This window comes from Prionailurus bengalensis, chromosome B3, assembly GCF_016509475.1.
Source record: "Prionailurus bengalensis isolate Pbe53 chromosome B3, Fcat_Pben_1.1_paternal_pri, whole genome shotgun sequence".
Lineage (NCBI taxonomy): Eukaryota > Metazoa > Chordata > Mammalia > Carnivora > Felidae > Prionailurus > Prionailurus bengalensis.
In genome coordinates this window covers 21149361-21164125 of record NC_057355.1, presented here as the reverse complement: position 1 = coordinate 21164125, position 14765 = coordinate 21149361, and the positions used below count along the sequence as shown (strand labels likewise).

The 14765-nt window shown below is 52.2% G+C and overlaps 1 protein-coding gene across 5 annotated transcripts in view; it reads left to right on the top strand.

Annotated features, from left to right (window-relative positions):
* The window catches only part of APBA2 (amyloid beta precursor protein binding family A member 2), a 273865-nt gene that overhangs the window by 238163 nt on the left and 20937 nt on the right, over positions 1–14765 (top strand). For 4 of the 5 annotated variants that reach the window (XM_043554843.1, XM_043554841.1, XM_043554842.1 and 1 more), the window contains one exon: positions 12151–12296. In XM_043554843.1, the coding sequence (XP_043410778.1) occupies positions 12151–12296 (146 nt within the window). Of the gene's footprint in view, positions 1–12150; positions 12297–13284; positions 13324–14765 lie in introns of all 5 variants that reach the window. The other variant, XM_043554844.1, reaches the window with a different exon arrangement.

The window sequence follows — 14765 nt, the reverse complement described above, 5'->3', positions numbered from 1 at the left end:
CATTTGTTACATGTATATAGATAACTAATATACTATATGTTTTAAAATAAAGTGCATCATGATTCTTACTGATTTTCAGATAAAATGCATCATGATTCATATTATCAGGACTGTAGTGTTTTTACATTTGCACCTTCTTTTTCCTATGCCCCAAATCCCTGTTCTCAAGGACATCAACATAATTCTGCATGTTTTATTTCTTCAATCATACAATAGTCTCAGAATAACAAGACCAACATTGCCAAGGACATGTGATTATAGATACAATTCAAGATCATTTGCATTGACTTTGGTCTTTAGAGGATAGCCCAAAAGGGATGTGCCATCAATTTACTGTGTTTTAAAATCATTCAGAATAGTTCTTCTTTCCATTATTATGTCACAAATGCATACTGCATACATATTTAGATGGATTTTTCTTTTAATTCTTAGGAGTTTGCTTTTTTTCACTGAATTTGTTTTTATAATTATATAAAATAATTACATGGTTCTAAAGTCAAGTATGCAAAACATGGTGTGTGCAAAGATGTCTAGTTTCTTACCCTTTTATCGTACACCCTGAATCTTTTCCTTCCAGTAGAGATAACCAGTTTTAACATTCCAAGATTTATCTTAGGTAAATCTTCCCCTTTCTTAGGTAAAAGGTAATGAGTTAGAGATACCCTTTTCTCCATCTTGTTCTTTATGCTTAGCACTAAACCCTGGAGATTTTGCCAAAGTTCCACACAGTGCAGACCAGTAAGTAGAGGTATTCTGTGCTGTTCTGTAAACCTGTACTGTGTGGATGGATATCCCCTATGTGGGAATGTTAGGATGGTTTCCAGGGCTTTGCTCTTATAAATACTGCTGCAGAGAGCTGCTTTGTCTATGCCTTTCCCCATTTTTGCCAGTTTTTGTATTCATTTTCCTTTTTCTGCACTATAATTCTCCTCAGGTACAAGCTTATGCTTAGGACCTGCCTTGGGCAGATCTGTGTACTATTTTGAGCTTGGCTTTGGCCTTCCTTGACTCGTTCTCTTCCTCCTGGCAGCCAGTGACTTCATCTCGCTTATTGGGTGTCCAATGTTCCACACTGTGGAACTTTCAAATCCTTTCCTTCAGTGATGACCCAACCTGTCCTGCAGCCCCAGGCATGTCATCTCCCCATTGAATGTTCCAGGGCTCTGGTTTCTCAGTGCTTCTTGTTTATATCAGCCTTATTACAGGGTCACCTTTAACAGAGGCTCCATAGAGGCACAGCTCAGCCCATGGCAGTGCAGGGGTGTCTGGCTCTGGGACACGCTGGTGTGGTGGCAGGGCTGGGGGTGGTATTCAGGGAAGGAAGAACCCTTCCAGAGCCTGGAGACCATGCCCCAGGACTGCGGGGAGAAGGTCTAACCTGAGGTTCAATTTCACAGCTCTGAGGTTCATCCCCTCCTGCCTCCTCTCCTATTCTTGACACCTTCCCTGGGCCAGCTCTTGTGCTTATCTCTGTGGCTTGCCTGGCATGTGGCTTTGGCACTCTGCCTGCTCCTAGCCTCTCCTCAGAGGGCTGTGGCCCCTCACCCCAGCTGAGACTGTTGAACATCCTGTATGTGCTGTTGAAACTCACTGAATCTGACGTGTTTTCTCTCCTGTGTCTTCCATTCTCCCCTCTGCTGCCTTCTGAGTGCATCTGTCCCAACCTGCATGTGTCTGTAGCCACCAATCCGCCTTCCTCTTCTTCTACACCAGACTTTGGGAATGGTTGTCTCATTCTGCACACCTCTCCTACACTCCACAACCCCCTGGCTGGCTCCTGCCCTGCCCTGGTGTTCTCCAAAGCAGCTCTCTAAGGTCACTGCTGGCTTCCTGGGCACTATGCACCAGAAGCATGAGGGATCCTTTCTCCTCCTGCCAGCTTGGGCACAGCTGGGGACGCCCCTCTGGGCACAGAGTGCCAGAGCTTGATAGAGCTGGGTCCTGGGCCCTTTCCCCACCAACCCCACCCCTTCTCCCAAGGATTCTTCTGTGTCTGCAGCTTCACCTGCCACCAGGAGTTCAGTAGGACTCCTGAGTCCAGCTGTCTCCTGAGCTTCTTTGGAAGAAGCTCAGGTTCCTGCATCTAGACATGCCCAGAATCCCTAAGCCCAGCCCCCTCCCAGCGTCCCCTCCTCAGTGAGATGAGCTTTGTCCATCTAGTCACACAACCTGCTTTCCAGAACTCCTCATCCTCACCTCATATTCCAGACTGTGAATTGAACCTCCAGAATGGACTCAGTCTATCACTGTCTCTTTGGCACCATCATTACCCTCATCCACACCATCATCACCACCATCATCATCACCACCACCATCATCATCACCACCACCATCATCATCACCACCACCATCATCATCACCATCATCATCATCATCACCACCATCATCATCACCACCACCATCATCATCATCACCACCACCATCATCATCACCACCATCATCATCATCACCATCATCACCACCATCATCACCATCATTACCACCATCATCATCACCATCACCATCACCATCATCACCACCACCATCATCACCATCACATCACCATCATCATCACCACCACCATCATCACCATCACCATCATCACCACCACGATCATCACCATCACCATCATCATCACCATCACCATCATCATCACCATGATCATCACCGTCACCATCACCATCATCACCACCACCATCATCACCATCACATCACCATCACCATCATCACCACCACCATCACCATCACCGTCACCATCACTCACTTGCTAGGACAGCTGTAGTAGCCTCCCAGCTGCTCTCCCTTCTTCCCTTCTGTGGTTTGCCTCTATGCAGCCAGAGTTGCTTTCTAAAAACAGTGGTCAGGCCACTGACCAATACTCTTTAGTGACAGTCCTTGGTGTAGCTCCAGGACCCTCAGGCCTGGCTGGCACTCTCTCTGCAGCCTCAACTTGTTTTGACTGCTGGCCCACCCCATGTACCTGGGCAGTTTGAACATTTTGTAGTTCTTGTAAGATGCTGTACTTGGCCACCCCAGGGGCTTTGCACTGCTCTTGCCTGAGCCTGGAAAGCTCTCTTCTCCTTTCTGTCTCTGGCTTTTTTGATTGCTTTGCATCCTTCAGACCTGAGTGCAAAGAGCAGCTGCCCCAAATTCCTCTAGAGGGCAGGCTTCCCTGTTGCTTCTTCCCTGGCACAGTGTCCTTCCTCCATGGCGTTCATCATGGGTCATCCTGATGCATTTATTTGCTGACTGTGGGAGTGATGTCAGCCTGTGAGCTCCATGTTTTCTATCCTCACACTCAAAAATGCGTAGTACCTGAATCAATGGCAGTGGTCTTGTGCAAAGCCATTTGACCCTGTGCGTACTGTCCTTATTTGTAAAATTGGGACATTGAGATCTGCTTCATGAGTTGTTGAGCACCGAATGGATCTATACCTTTGTGACACACAGAGGTGCGGTGTGTCAGGGGGTGGGGGCTCTACTCGGTGACCTTTCAGATGCACACCCACACTCCCATCCTTGGCTGTGCTCTGGCTCTACCCAGCTGCCCCCTGGATCCAAGACAGAAAAAGGCACAGGCCTTGGAGTTCATGTGATCACCTGGGCCAGGCTACTGGTTCGAAGCCTCTGTCCACCACCCACCTCATGATCATTTCCCCCAAAGGTGTCAGGGACAGGGGCCTCCAAGGCCTGACTCTATGGGACACCCCCCCTTCCCTGTTTAGAGAGGTTGGCAGAGCTTAGATTTTCCAACAGATGTTTTCATATGGAGGCTTCCCCCAGCAGGAAGGAGCCTGCTGCCCCCTATTCTTCTTTGTCCAAACTTGGCAGATACATTCTACATACACTTATGTTTGTATAATATATGTCATAACAAGAAAATTAAAAAGGAGAAATCACTCTCTGGGGAGATGGGATCTCCTTTAAACCTCTCTTTATTCTTTTGTTGTTCTGTCTCCCTCTGGTGGTCTTGGCATAGTGTTAGTTCAAGAGTTGGGCCAAATTAGAGCAATTTGTGCTCAAACATGTAGGGCCAGCTGCTTTAGTATTGTAATGAAGCTGTTTGATTTTTGGTTCTGCATTTCATGATTGGAGTTGAGAGCAGTGTCTGTGAACTGAAATACGCCCCCTCCCCACACCGGCCGCTCTTCTCGGCTTCCTAATAAATGTGCAGGTAGGAGTGGGTCTGACAGGCAGGATGCTGGAGGCACCGTTTTGTTTTGTATTGTTTCCTTTTTGAAAAAAAAAGAACAAGGCAGGAATGACAAGAGCCTCCCTCAGAGGGAGGCGGCGGAGGTGGGCATCTGTCGGAGTTGTAACAAAGACCTGAATTTTTCACTGGCTTCTTCCCAGGGAGCAGGTGTCCATAGGTGCTGGTGGTAGACCCCATTGCCCGGGATGGGGTGTCCTCACAACACAGGAGTCTGTGCCCCGTGATCCAGCAGGGCTTATTCGAGTGGTGGGAGAGACGGGGCCAGCTTTTAATATATCTATTTAGGGACATAGGTTTAAACGGGAAATGAGCTTCAGAAAGGTCTGGCGAGCTGCCCATGTTCACCCCGGGAACTGGTAAAAGTGGCCTCAGAGGGTGGGAGTCAATTCAAAAGGCAAGGCCTACCTCCCTGCCCCAGGGATAGGCTCCACAGAGTGCCATTCGACTCCCACCCCACAGATAGGGCATGAAGACCCTTGCCCAGGCCCAGATCCCTCCCTGAGTGCTGGCTGAAGGTGTGGGTGGGTGGTTACCCCAGGCTGCAAGGACCACCCAGACTTTCCCACAGAACGCAGAGGCACCATCTAGTGGTCAGTAATGGTCATTGCAGGGAGGACGGGTGGCTTGGGCCCAGCTATGGGGTGACCTTGGGCAAATGATGGGCACTTGGAACCACACTCACTGGAGAGAATGAGGCCTGAGGGGAAGATGGGGTGAGATAGTAGAAATACACATACTTCAGTCAGAAGCCCTGACGGTCAGGGCGGAAGGTGCTGCCATGTGATTGGCAGTCCCCTTGCCCTCTGTGGGGGTGACATCTGTCTTCCCCTAGCTGGTGACAGGTGCCTGTGTGCCTGCAGTGCACACCAGGGCTGCTGATGGATGGACAGGGAGGGGTTCCTCCCTCCATGCCACTCCCCATTTGGCAGCCACCCCTCTCCTGTCCCCTCTTCCCCTCCCTTGGTGTCCCCAGCCCTGGCCAGCTGGAGAAAATTTGTCATCTCCAGAGTGAGGACCAAGGCACCTGAGATGGAAGAAGCAGGTGGGAGTCTCGCCTTTGGGACCTGGGGCTGCGTGAGAAAGCTGACACTGGCCTGGCCTCCCAGAGGGCTTTGCTTCTAAGATGGCGGGGAGGGTGAGTTCTTGTGTGCTGGAGATCAGGTATCCCCACACTGACTGCTCTTCAGTGTGACCTGGGGGGCAGTGTGACCTGTAGTGCAGATTCCCAGGCCCCACTCCGGGTCCACCGAGGCAGAATTTCTCAGATGGGGCCAGGGACTCTGCAGGCCCCTTGGTCTCTGAGCATGATTCCAGACACAGAAGGAACTGCTTGGGATCTTCTTCTCTCCCTCTTTCTGTCCTCATGTGCTGCAGCTTCAGGTGTTTTAAATGACCTGCCACATCCCCCTACCCCCTCTGGTACAGGGTTTGGAAAAGGTTTGCACCACTTTGTATCTGCAGCTGGGAGGTTCCTCATGTTGATGATGGTGGAGGCCACCGTTTGGGATGTGGCTGCCTTTGGGTCTGGTCCCCACTTTGTCACTTAATATCAGCCTGGTCACAGCATCCCTTTGTCCTGTGAGCCTCGGTGCACTGTCCTGCAGCCTGCTCACAAGGCCATGTGAGCGCGTTAGCTGGCCTTGAACACTGCCTGCTGTCATCGCTGCTGCCTCCCTCGTCTGGTGCTCGAGGCCCTGCCTCAGCTAAGTGCCATGTATGACTTCTGTTTTGAGTTAGGTGCAAATAAAAGCTATGAATTCAGCAATTAATGTGTTGTACTTTATATGCTTTTAGTGTTTATGAAGCTTATCCTGTTAATCTTAATTTTGTGAAAACCCTAAGGAGATAGAAATCAGGAATTCCCCCTCAGCCCATTTTGCTGGTGAGAAAATAGAGGCAAACAAAAAGAGAGGAAGTGAGAGGAGAGAGGGAGAGGAAGAGGACTGTCCAAAGGGCACAAAGGAGGGTGTCAGTTTCCCAGAACACCCCAGAAAACACTCCTTTTCAAGTATCTCCCTTCCCATCATTCGGGTCCTGTGCCCCTTAGCTTCTGCGAGCAGCCTTTCCCCTTCTCATCAGATCCGGACTGAGTCCCAGTCACCTCACACCGGGTTTTGCTTCCTGCCTCCTACTTCCTGTCTGAAAAAACCTTACTTTTTCCTTTGCTTTGTTTACCCAACCATCTGAGAGAGGGCACCTCCCAGCCTTGTCCCAGTCATTGCCATGGCTATCCCAGCCCTGGGGACACATCCTGGCCCTCAACACTGACAGGCAGGAGGGGGAGAGGCAGGTGCCTTCCCTCTCTGCCGAATCAGGAGGACCAGCCAGTTCCCCGCCCCACCCAGCACAGATCCCCCAGGCCTTGTTGCAATATTAAAACAGTCATGACGGTGACGTAACTTGGTGAGCCCTTCTCTGTGCCTGGTGGGTTGCTAAGCCCTGGCTGGCGCTGCCTCACTGCACCATGCGTGGGCCCTGGGGTGAGTGGTCCTGGGGTCACAGGCCTGGGGAGTTGCGGGTTCAGAGGTGTGGCCCCTCTCCTGGGTGGCCCTTCTGGTCTTCAGGTCTCTGAGAGGCCTCAGCCATGGGTCTCCCCTGTCACTCTCTGCACAAGAGTGAAGACGCTGGTCATGGAGCAGGGCCACACTCCGGGGGATGCGGGGTGCCAGGCCACTTGCTGCCAGGATTACCTTCCTCTCGGGTCTCGACTCCTCTTTCTCTTGTGTTTGGGCTTGTGGTAATATAGGTGCTTTATTACCTTGATAATTTAAAGTGCCTGCCCACAGAAAGCACCACATTGTATCTGCGGGCCCAGGTGCCGTGGTGGCCACTTCATCTCGACTCCCCACTGGGTGCACAGGCCCGGTTATGAGGTGTGGCCCTGGGGGGTCAGAGCCGCAAGCACTGCTCGTGTGGCGTTCATGTGTGTGTGTGTGTGTGTGTGTGTGTGTGTGTGTGTACGTGCGTGGGTGAGTGTGTGCATACCTGTGTGTTGTGTGTGTGTGTGGGGGGGTGAGGGCTTGTTGATCTGTGCTGGACTTTTGGTGAGGAGAGTCTGGGAGGAGCCCTCAGAGGTCCTACCACCCAGGTACCTGTGATGGGCTGGTTCTCTCCCACCAGAACCAGTGCCGACTGGACTGAAGGCCAGAGTGGGTGGCCTGGGAGGAATGTGGGTCAGCTGGGCTGGAGGAGAAGTCACCATCCCACAACAGAGGACCGCCACTGGCACTGACCTTTGGGGAAGGTGGTGGTAACAGTGGCATGAAAAACGTTTGATCTATACATGCATCAGGGGTCGGTATGCTTTTCTTCGGTGTCTTTTAAGCACTAAAAGAGGAAGCTTATAGACCTACCAGAAGCTAGGATAACCCCCGGACCCTCCCACCCACCTTTCCTCAGCTCCCAACCTCCACCCCAGTCCCTCCTACCACCAGGCCCTCATGCCCCCCCACCCCATCGAGACCCCCTGCACCCATTCCCATTCTGCCCTCACTGACCCCCTGAATGCTTTGGCTACCCACCTTCGCTGTCACAGGTAGCTTCCTCCAGACCCAGCAATGTCACCTGTGTGGGAAGAACTTTTCCAGAGACACGGATGTGGTGGGGAGGCCATCCCAAAGGGCCCAGACCCACAGTGTGGACGTTGGAGGAAAGGGGACCCCCTTTGTCATGTCTCCCCCTACCCAGCCCCCAGCCCAAGTCTCCTGAAGGGACCCCTTCTCTTGGTTCTGTAGCAGGCGATGCTTCTTTCCTCCAGACATGGACGACAGAGCTGGGGCCGGGTGAGGGGCTTCAGGCTTGCTGAGAGGTGTTGCCAGCAGCCTGTGGAAGTTTCCAGAGTATCATCTATGGGGAGAGCCAGGGAGGTCCTGAGGCATCAGTGGCTTCTGCAGATAGTGCTGGGGGGCTGAGGGCTGGAGCCTTGGGATTGGTTCCCTGAGGGTTTGCTAGCGACTTCCACAAGTGTTATCAAAGATCCCTGGAGTAAACCACTGAGCACCCAAGAGGAAGGGGTACATCATCTGGGGGCTCTGTGGAGGCTGTCAAGGTCAGTGGGGAGAAGGGGCAGGTCCCCAGGACAGTGGGGTCAGGATGGGAGGGCCCCCACCATTCCATGGGGCATGACCTGGGGCATTCCTAAGTTGGAACCTGCCAGGGCCTGGTATTACTAATAGGTTTCTTTCAAACTTCAGAACACTTCACCTTGTTCTAAAGCACTTTATAAGGGGCACCTGGGTGGCTCAGTCGGTTAAGCATCTGACTTCAGCCCAGGTCATGATCTCACAGTTCATGGGTTTGAGCTCTGCGTTGGGCTCTGTGCTGACAGCTCAGAGCCTGGAGCGTGCTTCGGATTCTGTGTCTCCTTCTCTCTCTGCCCCTCCCCTGCTCGCGCGTGCTCTGTCTCTCTCTGTCTCTGTCTGTCTCTCTTTCAAAATAAATAAACGTTAAAAAAAAAATAAAGCATCTTATAAAATTGGCTTTAGTGCAGGAGCCGTGGCACTGCTGTGGAAGAGATGACAGCGGTTCTGTATCTGTGGTTTCCCCACATGTGTGTGAGTCTGATGTGTGTGCCCCTGGGTATGGATCTTCAGGCAGACAATGTAGACTAATGCACACATGCTATGACCCGCTTTGGAGCTTTAACTTCATGTCCACAGAGCTGAGGTTTGTTCCAGTGAAAGCGTGGTGTACGCTCCCCCTCCTGGGGCATCTCAGCTTTGTGTGCCCTTTTCTCCTGTGGATTAAAGAGAACTAAAGTTTCAGAATCATTTAGAAAACTTGCCCTGAACCCACGGTGGGCCTGGTTTCAGGGAAGTTGCACAATCACTTCTCAGGGTGAAAGCCTGCTCACTACAGGCCACACACTGGGCTCCTGGCACCTGAGTGGCCTGGTGGGCGTGTGGGCTGGAGCCGGGGCCCCAGACTCTGGGGTCTGCTGACGTCAGGATGAGGCCAGTGAAACTCTCCTTGTCCCCTCATGGGCACGTACCTCTGAATGGGAACACTGTGTTTTGGGGCTCAGGGACTTCTGTCTGTATCCTGAGAGCAATCAGAGGCCCCATGGAGTTTATAGCAGGGGAGGATAAAAGATCAGATCTCCCATCTAGAAGGACCTCTGGTGGCAGCATGGTCTGTGTGGAAGATTCATGTCTTAGTCCTGCCACTGTAACAAAACACCAGAGGCTGTGGCGGTTTATAAACAACAGACATTGATTTCTCACAGTTGTGGAGGATGGAACTCCAAGGTCAGGGTGCCCGCGTGGTCGAGTTCTGGTGGGAGCCCCCTCCCAGGCTGCAGATGGTATTTTTCTATGTCCTCCTGTGGCAGAAAGAGGGCAAGGTGTTCTTTGGGGTCCCTCTTATAAGGGCACGGACCCCATTCATGAGGGCTCTACTCTCCTGACCTAATCACCTCCCAGACGTCATATTTCTAATAGCATCACATTGGGGCTTAGGGCTTCAACATAGGAAATGAAGGGACACAAATGGGCAACTGGAGAAAGACTCAGGATAGGTGTGGTGGCAAAGTGGACAGCACTCAGGGGATGGGTTGGATATGGATGTGAAGGCCATGCAGCTGGGAGGGTGGTGGTGTCCAAGAGGAAGAACCAGGCTCAGTGCCCGGATGGCGGTGGGATATTGAGACTTTGCTTTGGACGTGTTGAGATGGGGCCATCCCAGGAGAGCCAGCAAGCAGGCTGCTGAGTACATGGGGTTGGGGTTTGGAGAACTACAGTACCCCTCATCAGCAAGCAAGTGGTCATGGAAGCCCGAGGCACTAAGTCCCCAGGATGTCAGCATTCTGTGGCCTCATGGAGGAAGGGGTACCTGCAGAGAGCCAAGAAAGAACAGCCAGAGACGAAGGAGGACACTGAGTGACAGGCAAGTGAGGAAGACATGTCTCAAGAAGGAGGCAGGTGACACGATGACCAGAAGGCCCACTGAATGTGAGGGCACTGAGGTCGTGTGCAGCTTTAGTGTGGGGGACATTGGAGCAGGGACACAGCAGCTAGGTTGGGATGTGCTGAGGCAGTTCTTTCCAGATATTTGCCTTCGAGAGGGAGGAGGGAGGGGGCCCACTGGAGGTGGGGATGGGTGAAGGAGGCTTTGGAACCCACCAGGGGACACTGGAGGGTGTTTAAAAGCCCTGAGAAGACCCAACTCATAGGACTTGACTCTGAGAGGGATGGGGTCACAGGTGATCCTCAGCCCCCAGTGGGGACCCACTGCCTCACAGAACCCTGGGAAGGAAGACTGCTTAGATTGCCTGTCCCTCAGGGAGCACAGGTGACACTCTGTCAGGTACAGTGAAGGGGGAGGGGCAACTGGAAGTTCCAGAACATGGGGGAAGCTATGAAATGGTGCTTGCACAGTGGGAGAGGAGGCACTTCTCAGAGGAACCTCTCAGGGTTGCCAACAAGTTTTGAGGGCATTTTGGTCCATGAATTTGTAATGGAACCAACTTGCCTTGTTGGGCGGCTCTCTTTCCAGCTTCAGGCCTCCCAGAGAATGGGTGTTTGGAGTTCTGTTGAGTCCTTGGGGCAGGGGCAGAGGTTCAAGGGCAGTGGGCAGATGTTATGGGACTGGTGAACGGTGGCATCTGGGCTAGGCGAGTGGATACTTTGAGAAGCAGAGTGGGTCAGAGGTGAGAACATGAAACAGTTGGCGGAGGGGACTGCTGGCCCTGGGGCCTGGGGAACCACAGGATAGCCAGCCCTAGGGACACTGGCGCGAGGGGGAGCCTGAGAACCAGAGCCAAGGGCCCTCACAAGGAGGGATCTGGCCAGAGGCAGGCAGGGAGAGGGAAGAAGGCCGTGTGACCTGGAAAGGAAGGTGGGTGGGTCTCAGAGGCAAGCTGAGTGATGGTTACAGACTACAGACTCAGGACTGTGCTTGCTCATTAGACATATTGCCTGTGCCTGCTTTTGTCCTACAGGTGCAGAGGTGACTAGGACAGACAGACCGCAAAGCCCAAGATATTTTGCATCTAGCCCCTTAGAAAAGGTTTGCTGATCTTACCTCCAGCTGCCTGTCCAGGACAGGAGCCACTAGCCGTATGTGGCTATTTCTATGTAAATTAGTTAGGTTGTATAAAATTAAAAAATTCAGTTCCTCTGGGGCTCCTGAGTGGCTCAGTTGGTTAAGCGTTCAACTCTTGGTTTTGACTCAGGTCATGATCTCACAGTTGGTGGGTTCGAGCCCCGCATCAGGCTCTGTGCTAACAGTGTGGAGTATGCTTGGGATTCTCTCTCTCTTCCTCTCTGTCTCTGCTTCTCCCCTGCTCACACTCTCTGTCTCTAAATAAATAAATAAACTTAAAAAAATATTCAGTTCCTCTTGCAGTAGCCACAGTTCAAGCGCCCCAAAGCCATACATGACTAGCAGTTCCTGTACTGAACCGCACGAAGATAGAACATTCAATATCATGGTAGGAAATTCTGTTGACAGCGCTGGCCTAGAGGCAGCAGGTGGAGCAAGCACCATGTCACCCAGCCTGGACCTGAGATGTATGGGATGGGGGTGCCCACCCAGGCATGTGACAGGGCCAGAATCCTACAGTGCAGAAGTGGAGGAGAAAGCCCCAGAAGAACTGTAGGGTAGCAGGCAGTGTCCGCTCACTGTCCTGAGTTCCAGAGGGCTCTGGGGCAGGCATGGAAATGCTGCCCACTTGGGGACAGGGCATCTCTGGGATTGTAGCAAGTGGCTGTCACCATGGAGGCTGAGGTGCCTTGAGTGACCTGGAATTGTCCTCCTGTATCATGCATGTAGAATTTTCTGACCGGGGTGTTGATTTTGTGAAACTACTTATACCAGGCACTGTGTAGTGAGGAGGGAAGCAGACTGGCCTCCCTCTGCTGGCTGCAGATGGGCAGTGGTTCAGCCCTTCTCCTTTGTCCCCTGTCCCTGCTGCCTTGTTCCTTTGTCCTCTGGGAAGATGCTAACTATGCCGTCTTCAGTTCCAGGGCCCTGCGAACCAGAAGACCTCATTGATGGGATCATCTTTGCTGCCAACTACCTGGGGTCCACCCAGCTGCTCTCAGAACGTAACCCTTCCAAAAACATCAGAATGATGCAGGCACAGGAGGCCGTCAGCCGGGTCAAGGTACTGGTGGGCTCAGCAGAGCCCTGGTTCACTGTGGGGAGGCACTGGAGTTGGGAAGGGGGACGCAACCACCCTCGGCAGGGAGAGCTTGAATGCCTGAGGCACCTGGAGAGGCCAAGGGAGACTTTGGCCTGTCTAGAAGAATGCTGGGCTAGGGACAGAGGCTGCTGGCTCCTTAATGAGGAGCCACCACCGGGCCACTGGAGACACAATTTTTTAAAGGTTCCACCACATTCCATTCATAAAACACATTTGTGTGGAGGCTCAAATCCCATTTTGATGGTCTGTATATCTTTGGCACCAAAGTGCTTGCAGAAGGGGAAACAAAGGAATCACATTTTTCGTTTAAATAGAAATTTCTGATGTATTTGCTGCTCTGGGTACCCATTGAATCGCCTGGTTTTGAACAGTGGGTGCAGACGGGCAGGAGAAAGATGAGGCCAAGTCAGCAAAACTAAGGGGGTCAGGAGAGAAGGGCGTGGTGGCTTGAGGAGGTGCCCCTCTGGGCAGTTCAGGGTCTGTGGATGCTGCTGGGCTCTATGGGGTGAGAAATCGTGTCAGACCCCTCCCCCACCTCTTTTATAGAGGCAAAGGGGTCTGTGGTGTGAGCCCATGGTGGTCAGGGGAGGAGATGCACAGAGCCCCGGGCCCTCCTGCCCAGACCCCAGTCCTGCTCCCCTGCCTAGAGCCTGACGCTTTTCTGACAGTTCTGCATCTCTCTGTCCTTAGTCTTACCCTCGTAGATCTGGGTGGCTGTTGGTAATTTCCAGCGCTTGGGGGACGTGTGTGGGCTTTTCTTGGTCAGTGTGTGTGCTCCCCGAAGTGATGGCTATGCACCCATCCTGCCCCTGCCCCTGCCCCTTTCCTCTGAGCACAAGGTCTGAGTCCCAGGGTGTTAACCATAAGTCTAAAATAACTTTGCTGCCCTTCCTTCTCTTCCTTTCTTTCTTCCTTTGTCTGTTTTTCTTTTCTCTTACATGCTGCTCAGAGGATGCAAAAGGCTGCTAAAATCAAGAAAAAGCGGTGTGTAGGACCAAGGGGTTTGCTGGTGTTTCTGGGCTTTGTCCTATGCAGTTTGGGGGGCGGTCCTATTTGTAGGAACACAAATCATGTGGCAAACAGCTTTTTCCTACTCTTCCCTTGGTAGATAAATAGATTTTTGAACAAAACCACAGACACTTTTTTTTTTAACCACCCACTTATAGAAGAACCTCATCATTGCCCTTGTTACGTTTTTGTTCAGTCTCTCATGCCAGAACATGGTTAATGCTGTGACGTTACTGTTTCCCATCAACGGCTTTCACATGTAGCATTTCACATGACCATGTGACGCATTGAGTGCTTCGGCCTCCTGTACAGAATTAATTAAATTGTTCTGATATTTAAAGACTCATTAAGTTTAATTTACTAAATCAGGATGATGAGAAGGTCAGCTTGTCCATGAGTTGCGTTCTCCACTGGTAAGAGTTTCTGGAGCATGAGAAAACTTTAAAAAAAATTGAGGTGACACCCTGGTCATTTGTTTGTAAAACTGGTCATTTAGTAAATGCTGGGTCCTCCCGATACAGGAAATCTCAAATGCTTGGCCTCGGAAGACGCTCATTTGGTGCAGGTGCAGGCTTGGTGCTTTGACAGCAAGAGATTTAGTCCTCCACCCTCACCTAGAACACCTGTTTTTCTGTCTGTGTGGCCAGAGGAGCCTGTCTGGTGGCTCCCTTCCTCCTGCGGTGAGACTTCTCTCCCCGTGACATTTGCTCTTTGCCCCTCGGTGTTTCCTTGGATTCCCTGATCTGTAGGAGAGGAAGGAACTCAGCCATCTCCCTCTCCCCAAGCCAGCTTTCTGCTGGGAGCCTCCAGGCAGTGCAGATGGGTTGGCTTTGCAGACCTGTAATTGGGGTGTGCTCCCCCGCCCCACCAAGGAGGAGGTGTCCCTTGCCTGCAGTTGCCCAGTGCACCCCTACACCCCTGTGCCCAAATACCAGGCAGCTGGAACAGGGCTCTGTTGTGCCTGGTCCTCAGATCTGTAGTCCAGAGAGCCCGAATGGGTGGAAGCAGGCAGACCCAGCTTAGAAGAGCCTCTGCGGCTGGCTCACCTGATTATATCCATGGAGAGTTGTTCTTCCCTTCGGGCAAGGGGATGTTCAGGATCGTGGCTGAGGGCTCCTTTTCTGGTGTGCTCACATCTAGCCAGGCAAGTGCTGATAGGAGCCCAGGACCAGGAGTAAGCAGCATCCCCACACAGCTGACGTGCTGCTGACTGTGGGGTCATGGTGCCCCCATCCACAGACATGCCCACTTGATTGCTGGCCCTCTGTTGGATGCACGGTGCACTCCCCCTTTCTTCCAGCAGAGAGTACAATGGGGCGAGCTTTGCTGTTCACCATTAGTGATCAGGTTTTGGCTTAATCCATTCACCCCCCCCTCCCCCCCCCCCCCCCCCCCCCCCCCCCCCGGTCTGAGCTCATTCAG